The sequence below is a fragment of the Salmo salar genome, chromosome 28 (assembly GCF_965601325.2).
Source record: "Salmo salar chromosome 28, fSalSal1, whole genome shotgun sequence".
Lineage (NCBI taxonomy): Eukaryota > Metazoa > Chordata > Actinopteri > Salmoniformes > Salmonidae > Salmo > Salmo salar.
The window spans coordinates 2542639-2565846 of record NC_138318.1 but is presented as its reverse complement, the minus strand read 5'-3'; the positions used below and the strand labels follow the sequence as shown (position 1 = coordinate 2565846).

The following is a 23208-nucleotide window of genomic DNA, read 5'->3' as shown; positions in this document are numbered from 1 at the left end:
ACCGGACGTGCTACCTGTCCCAGACCTGCTGTTTTCAACTCTCTAGAGACAGCAGGAGCGGTAGAGATACTCTCAATGATCGGCTATGAAAAGCCAACTGACCTTTACTCTTGAGGTGCTGACTTGTTACACCCTCGACAACTGTGAATATTATTATTTGACCATGCTGGTCATTTATGAACATTTGAACATCTTGGCCATGTGCTGTTATAATCTCCACCTGGCACAGCCAGAAGAGGACTGGCCTCCCCTCATAGCCTGGTTCCTCTCTAGGTTTCTTCCTAGGTTTTAGCCTTTCTAGGGAGTCTTTCCTAGCCACCGTGCTTCTACATCTGCATTGCTTGCTGTTTGGGGTTTTAGGCTGGGTTTCTGTACAGCACTTTGAGATATCAGCTGATGTAAGAAGGGCTATATAAATAAATTTGATTTGAATTAAATAATGTGCGTTCATGACGAGAGCGGCTGAGTCCACTTCATCACACGAACAGAGCGCACGTTTCTTAGAATTTAACCTTTGCCAAGTTGTAAAAAATGCCATTGTTTAGGAGTGCAGATACAAATTCAAGTTCCTGCTCACACGTACTTCAGAGAATAGGCCTTCCCTAACAGAAATATGCAAATACATGCTAAAATGCGCCAATAGGATCTCACCAGCTCATGCTTGGCTCAGCCTAACTCCTTGCTTGTTCTGCCCAATGTGTCTCCCAACTCCCATTGTAAAAGGCCCATCTTGGGGTTAGTTAAAAGTACATTTGATAATACTTTACATATGTTAGCAATCCAAGCTAGATTCTGGAAGCTGAGTCCCTAATTGTTTGAAACGCATGCCATCTGTTCATTTTGTATCTTTACTTCCTCTCCTTCAGCTGAATAAACCTGATCAAGCAATCGAAGATTGCACAAGTGCAATAAAGTTGGACGACACATATATCAAGGCCTATTTGAGACGAGCCCAGTGGTAAGCTATGAAAAAGTACTTATTACAAGTGGCTCAGACTTGGAGCGATAATCAGTTAAGATCTCCCATGGTGGGTGTTTCATGCAAACACCTTAGATGACGGCAGTTTTGTTGTTAGCCAAGGCTTGCCAGCAAGAACTACCCTCTCCTGATTGGCTGTGGCGTGGTCGTGTCGTCGAAATTTTCTTAATATTGAGACATTTCAATTCTGGTCGCTAGCTCTCTCGTCGCTGATCGTTAAGTCGCTGGGTCTCTCCTCTTGTTTCCCCCTTCCATTGAAAATGACTGGTCGCTGGTAGCTAGGCTGCTGAATATCTCTTCCAAGAGATTCTGCCTTTTGACTCTGAGACAGTGAGACACTTAACTCTGCTTGTGTTTTCTGCAGTTATATGGACATCGAACAGTATGAAGAAGCTGTACGGGACTATGAAAAGGTCTACCAGACAGAGAAGACAAAAGGTATGTTGGTATTGCAACCATAGTTTACTTCATAGTCACCAGTGTTTCACTCATTTCTTGAAATGTTCTTGATGGTGATGGTTGATTGCATTTGTTCATTCGGGTGAAATTGCTCACTTTTGTTAACATTCTCTCTTCTGTCTTTCCCTCTATTTCCCTTTCCCTCTGTATAGAACACAAGCATCTCTTGAAGACGGCTCAGTTGGAACTGAAGAAGAGCAAGCGGAAAGATTACTACAAGGTTCTGGGGGTGGGAAAGAATGCCACAGAAGATGAGATTAAGAAGGCCTATCGGAAACGGGCCCTCATGCACCACCCAGGTACACCAACACACACAGGCAACACCATTGAGGAGGAAGACTCTGACCTGAGTTCAAATAATATTTATATTCTTTCCATTACTCCAGGCAGGCTCAATCAAACATCAACGTTTTTGAAAGAGAACCAACACTATAGAATAGATACTTTGTTTTCAATTGGTTAGAACGGAAATTTGTCTTTTGCCTTTCCCAACACCCCCATATATAGACTCACACATTGAGAGGCACAGGGTCAGCTGCAGTGCAAGCACCCCTGGATGGAGAGCAATTGTGCCTTGCTTAACCTGTTAGGGCTAGGGGGCAGTATTGACACGGCTGGATAAAAAACATACCCGATTTAATCTGGTTACCACTCCTACCCAGTAACTACAATATGCATATACTTATTACATATGGATAGAAAACACCCTAAAGTTTCTAAAACTGTTTGAATGGTGTCTGTGAGTATAACAGAACTCAAATGGCAGGTCAAAACCTGAGAGATTCCTTTACAGGAAGTGGCCTGTCTGACCATTTCTTGAACTTCTTTTCCATCTCTATCTTTTACTAAGGATCTCTGCTCTAACGTGACACTTCCTACGTCGTCCATAGGCGCTCAGAGCCCGGGAAAAAACAGAATGTCGTCATCCCAGCCCCAGGCTGAAACACATTATCGCCTTTCTCAAGTGGCCGATCAAGGGACTCTGGGCTTAGGCGCGTGACCCGACCGCCCCCGCCTTTGTGATTTTTTTTCCTCTGTTTGCCGAAAAGGAGATTCCCTGTCGGAATATTATCGCTTTTCTACGAGAAAAATGGTGTAAAAATTGATTTTAAACAGCGGTTGACATGCTTCGAAGTACGGTAATGGAATATTTAGAATTTTTTTGTCACGAATTGCGCCATGCGCACGACCCTTCTTTACCATTTCGGATAGTGTCTGGAACGCACGAACAAAACGCCGCTTTCGGATATAACGATGGATTATTTTGGACCAAACCAACATTTGTTATTGAAGTAGCAGTCCTGGGAGTGCATTCTGACGAAGACAACAAAAAGTAATCAAACTTTTATAATAGTAAATATGATTATGGTGAGTGCTAAACTTGCCGGGTGTCTAAATAGCTAGCCCGTGATGCCTGGGCTATGTACTTAGAATATTGCAAAATGTGCTTTCACCAAAAAGCTATTTTAAAATCGGACATATCGAGTGCATAGAGGAGGTCTGTATCTATAATTCTTAAAATAATTGTTATGCTTTTTGTGAACGTTTATCGTGAGTAATTTAGTAAAATGTTAGCGAATTCCCCGGAAGTTTGCGGGGGGTATGCTAGTTCTGAACGTCACATGCTAATGTAAAAAGCTGGTTTTTGATATAAATATGAACTTGATTGAACAAAACATGCATGTATTGTATAACATAATGTCCTAGGGTTGTCATCTGATGAAGATCATCAAAGGTGAGTGCTGCATTTAGCTGTCTTCTGGGTTTTGGTGACATTATATGCTAGCTTGAAAAATGGGTGTCTGATTATTTCTGGCTTGGTACTCTGCTGACATAATCTAATGTTTTGCTTTCGTTGTAAAGCCTTTTTGAAATCGGACAGTGTGGTTAGATTAACGAGAGTCTTGTCTTTAAATAGCTGTAAAATAGTCATATGTTTGAGAAATTGAAGTAATAGGATTTTTAAGGTTTTGAAAATCGCGCCACAGGCTTCAAGTGGCTGTTACGTAGGTGGGACGAATTCGTCCCGCCTAGCCCATAGAGGTTAAGGGCATAATTGCAGGATGTTATATAAGAGATCAGAGAGCAGCCTTTCCCATTTTCATTTTTGTGTCGCTGGGAAATACCAGCTACAACGCAACGGTCAAGTAAAGCGTTCTAATTTTCAAACGAATGTTTTCTATTTGCCGGTCAGATCGTCACAGTGCGGCCACGCCAGAGGTACAGAAGGAGGAGGAGAAGAAGTTTAAAGAGATGGGCGAGGCCTTCACTGTGCTCTCTGACCCCAAGAAGAAGACTCGCTATGACTGCGGCCATGACCTGGAGGACGACAGCAATAATATGGGAGGTCAGTAACCACCGGTCTAAACTCAGCAAAAAAAATGTCCTCTCACTGTCAACTGTGTTTATTTTCAGCAAACTTATTAACATGTGTAAATATTTGTATGAACGTAACAGGATTCAACAACTGAGACATAAACTGAACTAGTTCCACAGACGTGACTAACAGAAATAGAATAATGTGTCCCTGAACAAAGGGGTAGGGGGGTCAAAAGTAACAGTCAGTATCTGGTGAGGCTACCAGCTGCATTAAGTGCTGCAGTGCATCTCCTCATGGACTGTACCAGATTTGCCAGTTATTGCTGTGAGATGTTAACCCACTCTTCCACCAAGGCACCTGCAAGTTCCCGGACATTTCTGGGGGGGATCCAACAGGTCCCAGACGTGCTCAATAGGATTGAGATCCGGGCTCTTCGCTGGCCATGGCAGAACACTGACATTCCTGTCAGGAAATCCCGCACAGAACGAGCAGTATGGCTGGTGGCATTGTCATGCTGGAGGGTCATGTCAGGATGAGCCTGCAGGAAGGGTACCACATGAGGGAGGAGGATGTCTTCCCCATAACGCACAGCGTTGAGATTGCCTGCAATGACAACAAGCTCAGTCCGATGATGCTGTGACACACCGCCCTAGACCATGACGGACCCTCCACCTCCAAATCGATCCCGCTCCAGAGTACAGGCCTCAGAGTAACGCTCATTCCTTCAACGATAAACGCGAATCCGACCATCACCCCTGGTGAGACAAGACCGTGAAGAGCACTTTTTGCCAGTCCTGTCTGGTCCAGCGATGGTGGGTTTGTGCCCATAGGCAACGTTGTTGTCAGTGATGTCTGGCGAGGACCTGCCTTACAACAGGCCTACAAACCCTCAGTCCAGCCTCTCTCAGCCTTTTGTGGACAGTTTGAGCACTGATGGAGGGATTGTTCGTTCCTGGTGTAACTCGGGCAGTTGTTGTTGCAGGTGTTGTTACACGTGCTCTGCCGCTGCGAGGACGATCAGCTGTCCGTCCTGCCTCCCTGTACTGCTGTCTTAGGCGTCTCACAGTACGGACATTGCAATTTATTGCCCTGGCCACATCTGCAGTCCTCATGCCTCCTTGCAGCATGCCTTAGGCACGTTCACGCAGATGAGCAGGGACCCAGGACATCTTTCTTTTGGTGTTTTTCAGAGTCAGTAGAAAGGCCTCTTTAGTGTCCTAAGTTTTCATAACTGTGACCTTAATTCCCTACCTTCTGTAAGCTGTTAGTGTCTTAACGACCGTTCCACAGGTGCATGTTCATTAATTGTTGAATTATCTTTGAAAGACAGGGTCCTGAAAAAGGGACGTTTCTTTTTTTTTGAGAGTTTAGAATCAGATTGCATTATCCTAACCTTAAACACTACCCCATAACCACTGATTTAGGATTATATTTCTTTACCCCAAATCCTAGCCCTAACCATTTCGCTATTCCTAGCGACAGGTCTAGGATCAGATCTCATCCCCCTTAACCTCGTCTACCAACCGGCTCTTTCTCTTTTGACCCGTCTGGTTTCACAGCACTTCAAAAAGGGACTTGAATGGAGCCTATGGCAGGAAGGGGAAAAACTGCCGCTGGATCTCTTAATCCATCACCATCTAGCATAACCTTTAGAACCTCCCCTCTACATTGTGGTTTTCAAAGCGCTAGCAGTGCAAGTGGTTTAGGCTAAACAAGGAAGTGAGTTCAGAAAGTATGCATATCAGAACTAGTTTTCACATAAACTTTATATGCCCAAACTCACAATCAATTGGGCTTCCTAAATAAAATATGGTCGCTGTGATTGAACATTTATTTTTATTGGTGATTTTCTGCCTTTTAAAAAATCCCGTCTAATACAGCTGTAGCAGGTTCTCTCTCCCGACTTGATCTTATCCCACGCCCCTTTCAAGTCCCACTTTGTTGCATGGTGTTTCCTGGCTCTTGATTTTTTTAAATGTTTTTTAACCCCTTTTTCCCCAATTTTGTGACATCCATTTGGTAGTTAGTCTTGTCCCATCGCTGCAACTCCCGTACGGCTCTGGAGGGGCGAAGGTCGAGAGCCATGCGTCCTCCTACCCTACCAAGCCGCACTGCTTATTGACACACTACTCGCTTAACCCGGAAGCCAGCCTCACCAATGTGTTGGAGGAAACACCGTACAACTGGCGACCGAAGTCAGCGTGCATGCGTCCGGGCCTTCACAAGGAGTAGCTAGAGCGCGATGGGACAAGGACATCCCGGCTGGCCAAACCCTCCCCTAACCCAGACGATGCTGGGCCAATTGTGCACCACTTCATGGGTCTCCCAGTCGCGGCCGACTGCGACACAGCCTGGGATCGAACCCAGGTCTGTAGTGACGCGCCTCTAGCATTGCGATGCAGTGCTTTAGAGCGCTGCGCCACTCGGGAGGCCGTTTCCTGGCTCTATATGTGGTAGCGTTTGAGCCTGGGGATAAGGTTACATCCCCCTCAAACCTCACATTAAACACTACCCAAACACTTCCCCTAAACCAAAGATCTACACTATGGGTCAAAAGTTTTAGAACACATACTCATTCAAGGGTTTTTCTTTATTTTTACTATTTTCTACTTTGTAGAATAATAGTGAATACATCAAAACTATGAAATAACACATGGAATCATGTAGTAACCAAAAAAGTGTTAAACAAATCAAGACATTTTATATTTGAGATTCTTCAAAATAGCCACCCTTTGCCTTGATGACAGCTTTGCACACTCTTGGCATTCTCTCAACCAGCTTCATGAGGTATTCACCTGGAATACGTTTCAATTCACAGGTGTGCATTGTTAAAAGTTAATTTGTGGAATCTGTGGAATTTCTTTCCTTAATGCGTTTGAGCCAATCAGTTGTGTTGGTAGGGGAGGTATTCAAAAGATAGCCCTTTTTGGTAAAAGACCAAGTCCATATTACGGCAAGAACAGCTCAAATAAGCAAAGACAGTCCATCATTACTTTAAGACATGAAGGTCAGTCAATACGGAAAATTTCAGCTGCAAAAACCGTCAAGCGCTATGATGAAACTGGCTCTCATGAGGACCGCCACAGGAAAGGAAGATCCGGAGTTACCTCTGCTGCAGAGGATAAGTTAGTTACCAGCTTCAGAAATTGCAGAGTTCAAGTAACAGACACATCTCAACATCCACTGTTCAGAGCAGACTGTGTGAATCAGGCCTTCATGGTCAAATTGCTGCAAAGAAACCACTACTAAAGGACACCAATGAGAAGAATAGACTTGCTTGGGCCAAGAAACACGAGCAATGGACATTAGACTGGTGGAAATTTGTCCTTTGGTCTGGAGTACAAATTGGAGATTTTTGTTTCCAACCGCCGTGTGAAACGCGGTGTGGGTGAACGGATCTCTGCATGTGTATTTCCCACCGTAAAGCATGGAGGAGGTTGTGTTATGGTGTGGGGGTGCTTTGCTGGTGACACTGTCTGTGATTTTATTTAGAATTCAAGACACACATAACCAGGATGTCTACCACAGCATTCTGCAGCGATATGCCACCCCATCTGGTTTGCGCTTAGCCCCACTATCATTTGTTTTTCAACAGGACAATGACCCAACACACCTCCAGGCTGTGTAAGGGCTATTTGACCAAGAAGGAGAGTGATGGAGTGCTGCATCAGAAGACCTGGCCTCCACAATCCCCCGACATCAACCAAATTGAGATGGTTTGGAATGAGTCGGACCGCAGAGTGAAGGAAAAGCAGCCAACAAGTGCTCAGCATATGTGGGAACTCCTTCCAGACTGTTGGAAAAGCATTCCAGGTGAAGCTGGTTGAGAGAATGCCAAGACTGTGCAAAGCTGTCATCAAAGCAAAGGGTGGCTATTTGAAGAATCTCAAACATAAAATATGTTTTGATTTGTTTAACACTTATTGTTGTTACTACATGATTCCATATGTGTCATTTCATATTTTGGAGGTCGTCAATTTTATTCTACAATGTAGAAAATAGTCAAAATAAAGAAATACCCTTGAATGAGTAGGTGTTCTAAAACTTTTGACCAGTAGTGTAGTTTAAGATTACCTTACCCTCAATGCTAGTCTGAACCATTACAAATGCAACACTGGCCATTGATCAGCGTCGGCCTCCTCACTCTCTCATGGTCAAGAGTCAAAATGTAATTCTAGGAGAATGGCATATCTCTGAAAAATATACAAATGTGATCGAATTGTGCGAGAAATAGTTGCCAATTTTAAACGTCTATTCCCAGTGCAGTCTTTTAATACAAAAATGTTTATTTTGATGTGTGGATGTAACTGAATTGGGGGGAGAATTAATATCTCACTTTGACTCATTGCTGTTGTTTCTCTGCAGATTTCAATGCCAACAACATCTTCAAGACCTTTTTTGGAGGCCCAGCAGGAGGATTCAGTTTTGAATCCAATCAAAGTATGTAGTAACACTGCTGTGACAATGACACTTTTTTACCTTTTATTTGTACACAGGTCATTCAGACCCCTTGATTTTTTTAAATAAATTTTGTAGTGTTACAGCTTTATTCTAAAATTAATTAAATACCCCATAATGATAAACCAAAAACAGGTTTCTATACATTTTTGCAAATGTATTCAAAATAACATACGGAAATATCACATATGCATAAGTATTCAGACCCTTTACTCAGTACTTTGTTGAAGCACCTTTGGCAGTGATTGCAACCTCGAGTCTTTGGTATGATGCTACAAGCTTGGCACACCTGTATTTGGGGAGTTTCTCCTGTTCTCTGCAGATCCTCTCAAGCTCTGTCAGGTTGGATGGGGAGCGTCGCTGGACAGCTATTTTCCGATCTCTCCAGAGATTCTCGATCGGGTTCAAGTCTGGACTCTAGCTGGGCCACATTCAGAGACTTGTCCAGAAGCCGCCACTCCTGCCTTTTCTTGGCTGTGTGCTTAGGGTCGTTGTCTTGTTGGAAGGTGAACCTTTGCCCCAGTCCAAGGTCCTGAGCACTCTGGAGCTGGTTTTCATTAAGGATCTCTCTGTACTTTGCTCCGTTCATCTTTCCCTGGATCCTGACTCGTCTCCCAGTCCCTGCCGCTGAGAAACATCCCCACAGCATGATGCTGCCACCACCATGCTTTACCATAGGGATGGTGGGAGGTTTCCTCCAGACGTGACGCTTGGCATTCAGGCCAATGAGTTCAATCTTGGTTTCATCAGACCAGAGAATCTTGTTTCTCATAGTCTGTGAGTCCTTTAGGTGCCTTTTTGCGAACTCCAATTGGGCTGTCATGTTCCTTTTACTGAGGAGTGGCTTCCGTCTGTCCACTCTACCATAAAGGCCTGATTGGTGGAGTGCTGTTGGAAGGTTCTCTTTTCTCCACAGAGGAACTCTGAAGCTCAGTCAGAGTGACCATCGGGTTCTTGGTCACCTCCCCGACCAATGCCCTTCTACCCCGATTGCTCAGTTCGGCTGGGCAGCCATGTCTAGGAAGAGTCTTGGTGGTTCCAAACTTCTTCCATTTAAGAATGATGGAGGCCATTGTGTTCTTGTGGACCTTCAATGCTGCAGAAATGTTTTGGTACCCTTCCCCAGATCTGTGCCTCGACACAATCCTGTCTCGGAGCTCTACGAGAAATTCCTTTGATGTTATGGGTTTGTTATGTGAACTGTGGGACCTTATTTACACAGGTGTGTGCCTTTCCAAATCATGTACAATGAATTGAATTTACCACAGGTGGACTCCATTCAAATTGTAGAAACATCTCAAGGATGATCAATGGAAACAGGATGCACCTGAGCTCAATTTCGAGTCTCATATTAAAGGGTCTGAATACTTATGTAAATTAAGAGTGCCTTCGTCCTCCTTTTTGATGACCAATTTACCGCTTTTACCAAAGAGAATATTCTGTCTATTCTGTCTTTTACCAAAGAGCATATTTGCCAATATTTCTTAACCTGTTTTTGCTTTGTTTTTTTATTTTGTTTTTGTTTTATAATTGAATTTTTGAAACGTACAATATACTTGCAGTGAAGCCACTCAACTACTACATCATGCCAGTCTTCCAACAGATTCCCATTCAGGGTCAATGCCCTGCTCAAGGGCCTGTTGACCGATCTACCACCAGGTGAAAAAACTTGAACCCGAACCCTCCAAGATCCCCCCCCCACAGTTCCCCAATAGCTGTCCCTCAACCATTTGAGACCCCTCCCACATCCCCCCCAGGAAGAAAAATAAAAAATACAATTAATTCCATTCCCCACCCCCAAGAACCCCCCAATGCACAAACCACCAAGGGAATATACTAAAGAGTAAAAAGGAAAAGACAGAAGAAAACAGCAAACAACAATGCAAAAAAATTCTCAATTTAAAACAAAGGACATCAAGGACAACTAAAATCATAACAGCAATGCCAACTGTATATGTTTGTGTGCATGTCTGGCACTATTACGTGTGTGTGTGTGCGCATGTGTACAAACACCTGCACGGCATCAACCTCAGGCAAACCGGCATTAGTTGTAAAAACACTGCCACTTAGTGTCATTCAAATGTACTTTTTCTTTTATTTTGACTTATTTTTTCTTTTATCTTGACCATCATTCTCTCTCACACAGCAACTCCACTCCCACTTGTCTCCAATTCCACATACCAACCCTCAGCTTCCCTCAGCCCATCCCATCCATCTCTGCAGGCCACCCACTTCGGGTTTCTACGCAATTGAACTATGCTGTGATGTTTAACGTACAATTTCAATCTAATCGAATAGAATCCACAGATTGCGAGTTGAAGATAAATACTTTGACTAAGAGTATTAGTAATTGACTGACCCGGTCTCTCCAGATCTCCTGACAGTACTATTTGTAGGGTCAATTTTAGATCAATGCTATGCATTTTCAGCCATTCCTGAACCTGAGACCAGAAACCAGCTACCTGACGGCAATACCAAAATAAATGGTCTATTGATTCTGTATCCTCACAACAAAATCTGCAGAGCTTCGATGATTTTATGCCCCAAATATTCAACATTTTGTTGGTGGTAAGAAATCTATATAATAATTTTAGCTGAAAAGCACGAAGTCTTGAATCTTGCATTTTATATATCAACTCATACACCCTGTACCACGGAATCGGTACATAAAAAATCTCTTCCCAACTATTTTGCAATCTGTATGGCACAGTTGTCAACATCCTGGTCCTCAAATGAAACTGGTATACTTTCCTATTTATGCAACTTTTTATTCCTCCGCCAGTTTTGATCCTTTATATTGGGCAGACAGACCAGTTCCCTACCTCCTCCCGCTGCCACCCGCCGCCTCCATTTTTGGGGCAATGCCGTGATCAATTGGTTATACTCTTGGATTGAGCAGACCTTTCCGCATAGTTCTGATAACTCCATGAAGGACATAACTCTACCATTCCAATTTACAATATCATTTAAGAACAAACTACCCTTTTCCAACATCTTTCCCATAAATACAGGTATTTTATCAATCAGCACATTGAGTTCTGCCATAATATTTGTTCTATCTTTTCAGGGGGATGAAATTGAAATTGTAGCCAGCTCTGCAATGCTTGTTTGAAAAAGAGATACTTTGAAAAAGTATAATTTTCAATTCATTGAAAATGAGTCATGGCAATCTGCACAAAGGCAAAAAGGCAATTTTTATATAATGGATGAGCATTTCTTAGTAATCTACTTGAGAACCATTTAGGGTTCAATTAAAACTTTTGAATGAGTGAAGCTTTTAGAGGTTTAGTGCTTTTATATTTAATCTCAACCCACCCAATTCATATTCATTATATAGATAGGCACGTTTTATTTTGTCTGGTTTAGCGTCCCAGATAAAGCGAAATATTTTTTGCTCATATGATTTGAAAAACGAATCATCAGTAGGCAGTGCCATATGTAATTGAGTAAACAGAGATATATATTTGGGTTAATCAGGGCAGTTTTTCCATTAATAGACAGGTATTTACCTCTCCATGGTTGCAGGATCTTGTCTATTTTTACAGATTTTCTATTGAAATTCATTGTGCAGAGCTTATTTATATATTTTGTGATATGAATACCGAGGATCCAATACGTAATATTGTACACTTTATCATAATTAACTTTTCTGTACTCTGGACTAAAACCTATCTAGATCTTCAATGAGACATTGCAGGGATCTAGCTTGCGGACTTAATCTAAAACTTGTCATCGGCATACATAGACACCTTTGTTTTTAAGCCTTGGATTTCTAATCCTCTGTTGTTATTGGATCTGATTTTAATAGCTAGCATTTAGATGGCCATAGCGAACAGATATGGTGACAGCGGACACCCTTGTTTAACTCCTCTTGACAATTCAATACTCTCTGAGCCGTTATTTACTATTTTACACCTGGGGTTGTTATACATAATTTTTTACCCATTTTATAAAGAGAATTACCGAAATTGAAAAAATCCAGGCTTTATAAATAAAATCCAGTCTTACTTTATCAAATGCCTTTTCAAAATCCGCTATAAATACCATTCCTGGCTTCTTATATGTTTCATGATGTTCTATTATTTCTAGTAGTTGTCGTATATTATCTCCAATGTGTCGTCCATTTAAATAAAACCTGTCTGATCAGGATGAACAATACCTTGTAAAACCTTTTTAATTCTGAGTACTATGCATTTTCCTAGTATTTTTGCATCACAACATTGAAGTGTAAAGGGCCTCCAGTTTTTTAGATAGACTGGGTCTTTATATTTGCCATCTGGGTCTTGTTTTAATAATAGAGAAATCAGACCTTCCTGCTGAGTACCTGACAGACTACCATTTCTATAGGAGTAGTTAAAACAATCTAACAATGGTGCTTTTAGTATATCAAAAAATACTTGATATACCTCTACCATGCCATCAAGCCCTTGGGTTTTTCCAGACTGAAAGGATTTAATAGCCTCAAAGTTCTTCCTCTGTAATTTGGCCTTCGCCCTGATCTTTCTGTACATTTTGTTAATTTTCATTTTTTTTTATATTATTTGGAAAGAATTCCTTACCATAATCTTCATTCAGTGGGAAAGGATTATACGGAAAAGAGAAGATCTGCCTAAAATAATTAGCTTCCTCTTTTAAAATATAATTCGGAGAATCATAGATGACTCCGTCTTCAGTAACGAGTTTCTGCAAATTATTTTTGTTAGCATTCCTGTATTGGAGATTCAGGAAGAATTTTGTGCATTTTTCTCCATATTCCATCCAGTTTGCTTTATTTTTGTAATAGATTACATTAGATCATTCTTGTAGAAGTTCCTCAAGTTCTTTTTGTTTTTCCTCTTATTTTGTATCTCTGTAGTATTGCCTGTACTATTAGTTCATGGATTTCCCTTCTTAGTCTCCCTTTAGCCAGAAACTGCTTTTTTTTTTTTTATTATTGATGAATATTGAATTGAATGACCCCTGAAGGTACATTTGAAGGTGTCCCAAACAATAAGGGGATTAGCTGAACCTATGTTATACTGGAAAAATTCAGTTATAAATTATTTTGTCTTAGTTAAAAATAAGTTGTCCTCCAGTAAACTTTGATTAAATTTCCAATATCCCTGTGGAAAATCTGAGTTATGTGAATGCCAATTAGATGATGATCCGATCGCATTCTGTCTCCTATTAAAACTTTTTTTAACCTTTGATGCAAGAGAGAAAGAGACAAAGTAGTCAAGACAACTAGCTTGATTAAGTCTCCTCCATGTATATCTCACTAGGTCGGGCTTTTTTAGTCTCCAAATATCCACTATTTCTAATGTGTCCATAATATTTGTGATTTCCTTAAGGGCACGGTGATGATAGTTTGTAGAGTTATTACCTTTACGGTCCATTGAGGTACTTAACCTTGTGTTATAGTCTCCTACCATAATGATTTAGATAATTTGTTGCCTGTAAGTTGAATAAATTGTTATAAATGTTTTAGAAGAAACGTGGATCATCCTGATTTGGACCATATAGATTAATGAGCCAAATCTCTTTTTCGTCGACTTTCATATTCAAAATACTGTTTTTGCTTTGTTATTGTGGGGTATTGTATGTAGATTGATGAGGAACAGTTTTTATTTAATCCAGTTTAGAATAAGGCTGTAACATAACAAAATGTGGAAGAACTCGAGGGGTCTGTAAACTTTCCGAATGTACTGTAATCATACTTTGTCATGGATTTCAACACAGCAAAGTAACACATTTCTTTTTTTCCCACCCTTTAGACCAAGCACCAGGAAATGTATTTTTTCAGTTTGGCTAGAAATGAAGAATGCCATTGGGAATGCTGTAGCCTTGTGGTGGACAATATTAAGTCGGATGCACCGTCACAACCTGATTTTTATGCTCCCAATGTTTTTTGCAAAATGTTGCTTTCACATGCTAAAAAGACACTCGGTGTTGTTATCTGAGCGAGAGAGATGGTGCTCATCATGCTTGGCATCTTCATAAAATCTTTTTGGCTGTTGCCACCACATTTGACAATATCCTCTTCAAATTCAAACTGACAGGGTGACTTTTGGTAGGTTTAGTAACTAAGAACGTAACAAATTAAATAGGTTAAAGGTTATTTGACAAGGGGGTTTTGGAAAAACTTGAATCCTGAAGAAATTGGCCTGATTCTCTTTTGTGAGTATTTGTCGCAAAGCATGTTTTGAAGGCGTGAAATAGTAGTACTGTTGCCAAAATATACATTTCATTGCTTGAATGGAAAATGTTTCCTGTACCTGGAGCAAGTAGAGCTTTGTAAATGAACACATGGGAGAGCAACTCTGTTGTTAGTTTTAGTAGGTCGCATGAGTTTTTCATTCACGCCACATAGAGGTCTCCCCAAAAACAAAGTTGGCATGGGAATCATTTGGAGGTAAAGCAGAAACTGACCTTAGGGCAGAGCCTAGGAACTACTTCAGTCCCATGTAGAATGAGGCCTGGTTTTCTTTCGTTGGATTTTCCTGCAGACTCAAACTACAGTTTCATGTTAGTCTCCATTTTGCTCATTGATGCATTGTGCATTTTACTGGCATGTTTTAAGTCTTATTTTGTGCTCCTAATTTGATTTGAGATTTTGTTCAGTTCTCTTAAATGTATTTATTTATTGTATATTCAAACTGTATCCATCTCAATGACCAGTGTTGGTGATATTCCATTTGATTTCTAATAAATAGAATGTAAAAAAAAAAAAAAAAACATCCTTGACCCACGTCCTCCTTGGGACTAACGATTCTTCTGTCTGTTATTTCTGCATCCAAAATCAATGTATGTAAAGTTTTGACCTCATAATAGATATATTTTTCTCCATGTGGTTTTCTAGCATTGCTTTGGCCCCATAATACGATGCATCCGGTTTCAACTCCCAAGTCAACATTTGAAACTTCAGCAGCCAGTCTTGTAGATCAGTTGGTCCAGATAAAAATAAAAAGATGGACAAAATGGACATTTGCACGCAAGACTTACAGTATAGTCAACGTCTAAGGGACTGACTAGCTCTGGTCCATCTGCTACACAGTTCCTCTACTAGTTTGTAGAGGAACATGTACTTAGTAGAGGAACTGTGTAGCAGATGGACCAGAGCTAGTCAGTCCCTTAGATGTTATATTAATTTGGGGAGAGGTCGAAAAACACATGAAAAATGTAGCTAGCTACCTTGCTGTTGCTAGCTAATTTGTCCTGGGATATAAACATTAGGTCCTTTTTTTTCTGGATCTTTGTAGAATGTTGGCCCATTTTTGAGTCACACGAATTTGTGTGTTCTCTTCTCCGTCAATCCACATAGGTGGTTTCTAGTAATCTCTACTCCAGCCTTTTTCTTCTTCTGTGGACTTTGTGGCAGTTGGCAACCAACTTTAAGGTGCATTACCACCACCAACTGGACTGGAGTGGGAACCTCAGTTCATCCTTCAATCACCCATGTGGGTATATTCTCCTGAAAACTAATGAGGAGATTGTAGGACTTGCAGCGTGTCACGAGTAAAAAAAATAAATAGAACCATCTTCTATTTTAGCGCCTGGCTACTCAGACGCTCGTTGACACACACAAGCTGTTTGGATTAAATTATTGAATAACGTATGTGTACATTTATTTTGCAATAAATGTTAGGAGAACCCTGCTGACTGACGTTGCTTAAACACAGAGGTTGAGAAACTCTTGTAAAGTGTGCTAAGCAAAGTCACCTATTTTAATTGTAATTTTACTTTGAAGATGTTTAAATTTAAAAAGAAAAGTGGATTCGCAGCCTAGAACGTACGATACAAGACGAGAATTGACTTGCTGGAATTGGTTTTGTGTTCTGTTCCAGAAAAACAACTAATTCTCACTTTGGCCAGTCTAGGCAATGGGATCTTGAAAGAAGATACTTGACAAAAAACAGATCCCTTTTTTGCACCTAGAACCAGCTCTCATTGAGAGGCTTTTATTCTGCTTTTGGGGATTGTCATCATGCCTTGTATCTGTCATGAACGTTTGGTCAGTATGTCCCCTCTCAATCTGTGAAGCAGGTTGAAAACGTGAACAGAAACACTGTACATTTTCATGATCCTAGTACCAGTGTACCATTTTTTTCTTTAAGAATATGCCTCTGTTCAATGTTTTGGTTGAAGGAAATAAAGATGAATCTTTTCCCCTTATCTCTTTTGTCCTCTTTGTTTGTTTACATTTGAGTGGAGATATTGCTTCCACTATCTCTGATCCTACAAGTACAGTTTCAGAAAGCTGGTATTTTTTGGTCAACAATACAACGCTGACAAACGGCTTTGCCAAATTACAGCAAAAAAATATGTATTTTCCCCATAAAATATAAGGCTAGGATTTTCAACTAAATGTATACAGAGCAAAATTATAAACTCAACAGTTCATATAAGGAAATCAGTCAATTTAAATAAATTCATTAGGCTGTAATCTGTTTTTTTACATGACTGGACAAGCGTGCAGCCATGGTGGGCCTGGGAGGGCATATGCCCACCCACTTGGGAGCCAGGCCCAGTGTCATGATGTTGGCCTATGGGTAAGGTTTATGACCCCCCCCCCCCCCCCCCCCCATAAATACCTTTCTCCCTTCCCCTCTCTTTCTGACCCTACTGAAGGACTGCTGTCCTGTTAAATATAGAGTCTGGGAACATCAAACAAATGGGGAAAGGAACCATATTTTGGTAATAAAACCAGTTGGAAATATGCTTTGGAACGTAATGAGTATGGATGTCAGTTCGGTTGTCATCTGAGACATTATGACTGATGACAGGACGACATAAACTGTACCTGGGAAAGTATACACCCTCTAGTTATCAGAGTCACATGGAATTGTTATGCAATTGAAATGTTTGATATTGAAATTGTTTGTTAGGAGATTAAATGTAATTTTAGCTTCCAAATGAGAGAATTTGGTTTTCATAAGGAAAGTGCCCTGCTTGATCAGTGGCCCACCCCTGTGAAGAGACAGGGGTTATAAACGATGAAACACATCCTTCCCCCTCTCCACTATATAAGCCTTTGACGAAAAGATAACCATTGTTCCAGTACGTGAGGTCTGCAGCCTCTACGTTAGAAGGACACACGTCAAGTACAGAACTAAGCCAACCTCGGCGTGAGCTTTGGTGGCGAATGGTATGAACTTTGAGCTTATTCACTACAGAAGTGATACTTCCTAGCCGTTGAGTTAGCAGCGGCCGCTGTAGACGTGGGCTAGGAAAGGACGGACGACGGATCCAGTCTAACAAACAGACGAAGATACCACCACGTATCCAATTTACCACCAGAGACATTCTTCCGAGGACAGGAAGATCTGTTGGCCAACCCGGCCAGCATCTACGACCAATCTACCGAAGCGCAGATCAGAGTAAATATTTATTGCATTTTCCTTTTCCAAATGGGCGGTAATTTAGAATGCATAAGATACTGTATTTACGATAGCATAGCTGCTGTTTCTTTGTTCCTAAGTCTTCCCGCTCTTTCATTCAAGCCCAACCCCCTTTCCTTTGTGTAACCAGCCATCATACAGGTTCCGTCCACCAGGGATGTTTTCTGTATGACATCATTTGTATTCTGTGTATTTGTAATTCTGTGTGATTAGTTTAGGTATTTAGTAAATAAATAATTAAACCCAATTTTGTATTGCTGATTCAACTTGTTAGCCAGGGTTCGTGAAGATAGCCAAGAATTTACAACTTTCATTATGAGACTGAAAATAAGATAAGGGTTAATATTGACTGCTATCGATGTAAAATATTACTAATTATTTTAAGAGTTTATTCGGAAGATAACGGCTCTATAAACGTTCTTCCGTGGTGCCCCGACTTTCTAGTTAATTACATTTACATGATTAGCTTAATCAGGTAATATTAATTACAGATAAATAATTTTATAGGTTAGCATGTCATATCACTTAATCCGGCATAGCCAAAGACACGACACCAGCCAATCAGAATTAGTTTTTTCACACAAGGGCTTTATTACAGACAGAAATGGTCCTCAGCACCCCCTCAGATGATTCCGCAGGTGAAGAAACCAGATGTGGAGGTGCAGAAATAGTTACACGTGGTCTGCGGTTGTGAGGCCGGTTGGACATACTGCCAAATTCTCTAAAATTATGTTTGAGGCAGCTTATGGTAGAGAAGTGAATGTTCAATTCCCTGGCAATAGCTTTGGTAGACATTCCTGCAGTCAGCATGACAATTGCACGCTCCTTCAATACTTGAGACATTGTGTTGTGTGACAAAACTGCACATTTTAGAGTGGCCTTTTATTGTCCCCAGCACAGGGTGCATCTGTGTAATGATCATGCTGTTTAATCAGCTTCCTGATATGCCACACCTGGCAGTTGGATGAATTATCTTGGCAAAGGAGAAATGCTTCCTAACAGGGATGTAAAATGGCTCCAACACTTTACATGTTGTTTATATTTTTGTTCAGTATAAATGTAATTTTTCTGATTAAAAACCTTGCCTAAAAAGCAGACGCTCTAAGAAGAGATTTTGCAGCAGTGCATAAAGTTGACAATCTAAGTGATGAATGTAAAATACATAAGGAAGAAAAGCATGAAAATGTATACTGTAAGAAGTGTGATTCTGGAGAATCGCTGGATGCTGAATTCAACATGTTTGAAATAATGAGGGGTGTGGTTGCGCTGCTCCAGGTGAGGATCAATTATGCTATATAATGTTTAAACATCTGCCTACAGAAGTTTTGGGAAAGATTTTGAGTTTATGGAGTACAGGAGTGCCACCATCAGGATGGAAATGTGCTGTGGTTTTGCCTTTTGTGAAGCCTCATAAAGATCCATCCCGTCCTGCTAGTTATAGACTTATCGCATTTACAATAATCTCTGTAAATCAAATCTCTGTAAATTAATGGAAAAGTTGATTGTTGGTAGATTGATGTATTATCTGGAACATAGGGGTCTATTAAGTCCATATCAGAGTGGATTCAGAAAGGGAAGAACTACCCTTGATGCATTAGTTAAAGTTAGTACTTAGGTGACCAAAGATTTGGCAATGAAGTGATGTCAATATTGTGTTTTGATATTGAAAAAGCGTAATATGCTTATCATATTATGATACAATGTGGTGGGAAGGTCTACTGATTAAATTGAATGAAATGCATATTAGTGGGAGAATGTATAACTGGATTAAGGATTTCTTCTTTGACCGAACCTTCCAGGTCAGGGTGTGATTGGAGATATCAAGAGAAGGAGGTGGAAAATGAAACTCCATAGGGTAGTGCTATTAGTCCTTTCTTATTCATGTTGATGATTGATGATATCTTTGGGGATATCGGACAGGGTATAGGGGCGGCGTTATATGCAGATGATGGTGCCTGTTGGAAAAGGGGAAGGAATATTCCTTATGTGATAGAGAAAATGCAAGGTGCTTTTGTAGCAGTAGTGGAATGGTCCTTATCATGAGGTTTCAAGTCACTGTATCTGAATCTTGCCATATGTTGTTCGCTAACAAAAATATTATATGAGCGAATGGAAATGGTAACAGCATTTAAGTATTTGGGGCTATGGTTTGATGAAAAGCTTACATGAAGACATCATTAAATGTATTGAGGGGTTGCAGGTAGCCTAGTGGTTAGAGCTACTTACCGAAAGGTTGCAAGATCGAATACCCGAGCTGACAAGGTAAAAATCTGTTGTTCTGCCCCTGAACAAGGCAGTTAACCCACTGTTCCTAAGCTGTCATTGAAAATAAGAATTTGTTCTTAACTGACTTGCCTAGTTAAATAAATAAAATTGAGACTGAATACTTTCATACATTTAATCTAATGAGGATGATAGAGTTTGCCTATCTGCCCCCAATCATGCCAATCTTTACTGAATATTTATTGTACTTTGATGAGATCGTCCATAGATTATGGGTGCTTTGTATATTGTTCTGCGGCTTTTACATCGCTGTTGTGCCTTGATAAGATGCGAGGGCACTCAGGTTGTGCGATGGTGCATTTAAAACAACACTGGTTGAGGCTTTACAAATAGATACTGGGGAAACGCCACTATCCCTTAGAAGAGTTAAGATAGCCCTGACATACTGGGCAAGACTGAAGGGTAGTACGGTAGATCATCCTACACTGACACTATTGGAAGACTGCTGCGAATATGAACGATATCAAAAGAGGGGTTTTGGTACGGAGATTGGAAAAAGGGTTGGTTACTGTTGACTCAGATATTGTCATAGGGCCATTTGTGTCAATAGGAAATGTATCACCGTGGTTTTATACCAGACCACATCTTGATCTTAGCCTGATGGAAGAAAATAAACAGTGGTGTGAAGAAGATAATGAAGGAACATTATCAGTATATTATCAATCAGTTTTATTCTTGTCTTGCAGTGTATACAGATCCCATAAATGGGAGGACAGGAGCAGGTGTATTTATTCCTGAGTTCGATGTTCATCTAAGCAAGTGACTAACAAATGTATCTGTATATTCAACAGAAATTGTTGCGATTAATTTGTTGGATTGCAATGGATAGAGGTGGTGCAAATAAGAACAGTAGTAATATGTTTGGATTCTGCATCAGTTTTGTGTAGTTTAAGATCTGGAAAGTCAGAACGTGAGGATTTATGGTTAGAAATAATGATGCTATTGTTGAGGTTACAAATAGGTTTTGAAATTCAGTCCTGTTCGATTCAGGCTCTTCCACATGTTCATGGAAATTATATAGTAGATATTAAAGCAAAAAGATCAGTGAAAACGAATATTGTGGATATACAGGTGCAGTTGGGAAAGAGGGGGAATTAAAATATTGATTCGGGGTGATGGGAGTAGTGAGGTTTGTAGGGAATTGTTTTATTTTATTAGAAATTCAGGGTTAGGTAAGAGCATATAGTTGTGTAGATAGGTCGTGACCGGCCTCACACTCCAGTACAGTAGCTGGCGGTGTATGCAGATGTCAGTTGTTTGCGATTCGCCAATTAAATGTAAAGAATAAGACACCTTGCCCAATGGTAGTGGTTGTAAAGGTTTGGAGGAATATCACCACGTGGTTATGTTTGAGCCAATGGAACAGCCGACGAGGTCGTAATCGTATCGGCAGATTATGGGGCGACAAAACTGGAGTGAGGTGGCAAGAGAAGACGGCTGTATTTGGCGTAGATTGCGCAGCCCTCTAAACTAGCTCGTAGCAACCAGGACACCATTTATACATCCCTAGGACGTAGCATTCGCATAAGGTATGATTCTATCTTTTCTGACTTTCTTCATGTCTAGCTACATCGACATTTACTTGGAGAGCTATGCGCGCATGATGCTAGGACCGTCTGGCGGGATCGTTACTACAAAGTAATAAACCCCGCCCATTTCTACAATTCCTATAAACATTTTATTTTAAACCGAACCACAATTCTAACTTTAAGCCTAACCTTAAATTAGTCATTTTGACTTTGTCGCGTTCGACTCTGACTTTGTGTATTTAGAAGTTAGTGGAAACCATCTGGCGGTGTCAAATATGTCGTTCCCTACTTCCTAGTTAGTTAACTACTGAAGCTAGCTGGAGTTAGTTTAGCAGCGACTAAATTGCAAACAACGTGCTGGTGAGTTTGTCATGCAGGACTCTAACGTTACCGTTAACTAACTAATTTAGCCAGCTAGCAAGTAACCAGAAAATCCATCTTTACCGTGCCTGTTTAGCTAAAGCGTTTACCCACCCCAAGCCAGGACTGAGTAGCTCACTGGCTAGGTATCTAGCTACAAGTTAGCATGTGATGCTAAATATTTTTCTATAATTTCTACTGGAGGTAGTTTTGTAATCTGCACTCAATCACCAACCCAGGAGGATGTTCCGGGCTCAATGTTGTTAGCTACTGCTAAACACTATCATGTATTTAATTTGTCCAAGACAAGAGGGTGTGGAATTAAGTGTTGTGAAGAGTTGAAGTTTTGTGCGTCTGTAGCGAACGTTTGTTCTTTGTTACCTAGTTAGCTGGCTAACTTCTTAATAAGTCAGACAGTGAGTGATAAAAGCTTTCTGTTTACAGTCTGAAATAAAGCAGGGCTATACACTGAACTTTTGTACAAGGAGCACGTTTGCGCCCCAGTTGAAAAATATATGCGCACAAATAAATTTAGCAGTACAATGAAAATTATTGGATATATTAAAGGTGAACTGACAGTATTTTAACTATTTTGCAGATATGAAACAGACAGTTATATCAGTCAAAGTTGATGCTACAAAACAAACTTTATAATTGTTTTTAAAAATAGGTTTTATTTGACTCAACATTTCATGATATACACTAAACCGGTATTCCCAAACTAGGGTACGTACAATGCTGTCGGAGGTAAGCCCCAAAAAATTGTGATTCACATTTTTAAAAACGTCAATCTTTACACATTTTCAAACATTCCGTCTGATTTTCCAACGGGGCTATACATTTGGGTGAGTGGTTTTTCTTGCCTGAGTAGCCTCTTTCACTGCCAAAAATAAAATTTAACCATCTAGTGTTCAGCGAAATAACAACACAATGTCAAATACATGTAGCCTAGTCAAATAATTAACATCCAATCACATTAACGTGTCCGTATGTAGCCAAACGTAGCTGTTGCTCATGTTGGTATCTGTACTGATGGTGCAAAAGCCATGACAGGAAGACATAGTGGAGTGGTAACTCAGTGCAAGCAGTTGCTCCCTACGCCACTTGGGTACACTGCAGCATCCACCGAGAGGCTGTTGCTGCCAAGGGAATGCCTGACAGCTTAACCTGTTTGGGATAGCGGGCAGTATATTCACGGCCGGATAAAAGTTTCTAAAACTGTTTGAATGGGGTCTGTGAGTATAACAGAACTCATATGGCAGGCCAAAACCTGAGAAGATTCGATACAGGAAGTGCCCTGTCTGACAATTTGTTCTCCTTCTAGGGCATCTCTATCAAAAAATACAGCATCTCTGCTGTAACGTGACATTTTCTAAGGCTTTCATTGGCTCTCAGAAGGTGCCAGAAAGTGGAATGAGAGCTCTCCAGTCTCTGGGCGAAAAA

The 23208-nt window shown here is 40.7% G+C and overlaps 2 protein-coding genes across 10 annotated transcripts in view; both read left to right on the top strand.

Annotated features, from left to right (window-relative positions):
• Positions 1 to 16367, top strand: part of LOC106589259 (dnaJ homolog subfamily C member 7) — a 113892-nt gene extending 97525 nt beyond the window's left edge. For 3 of the 6 annotated variants that reach the window (XM_045710139.2, XM_045710140.2, XM_014178978.3), the window contains 6 exons: positions 867 to 958; positions 1344 to 1417; positions 1591 to 1737; positions 3633 to 3785; positions 8124 to 8198; positions 13970 to 15267. In XM_045710139.2, the coding sequence (XP_045566095.2) occupies positions 867 to 958; positions 1344 to 1417; positions 1591 to 1737; positions 3633 to 3785; positions 8124 to 8198; positions 13970 to 14007 (579 nt within the window). In that variant the 3' untranslated portion in view covers positions 14008 to 15267. Of the gene's footprint in view, positions 1 to 866; positions 959 to 1343; positions 1418 to 1590; positions 1738 to 3632; positions 3786 to 7353; positions 7572 to 8123; positions 8199 to 13969; positions 15269 to 15312 lie in introns of those variants that run through there. The other 3 variants (XR_014383008.1, XR_014383009.1, XM_045710142.2) reach the window with 3 other exon arrangements.
• Positions 16368 to 21244: 4877 nt separating this feature from the next.
• Positions 21245 to 23208, top strand: part of LOC106589258 (ATP-citrate synthase) — a 127298-nt gene continuing 125334 nt past the window's right edge. For 3 of the 4 annotated variants that reach the window (XR_006762624.2, XM_014178975.3, XM_014178973.3), the window contains exon 1: positions 21245 to 21405. The gene's annotated coding sequence lies outside the window, so the exon portion shown is untranslated. The remainder of the gene's footprint in view (positions 21406 to 23208) is intronic. The other variant, XM_014178974.3, reaches the window with a different exon arrangement.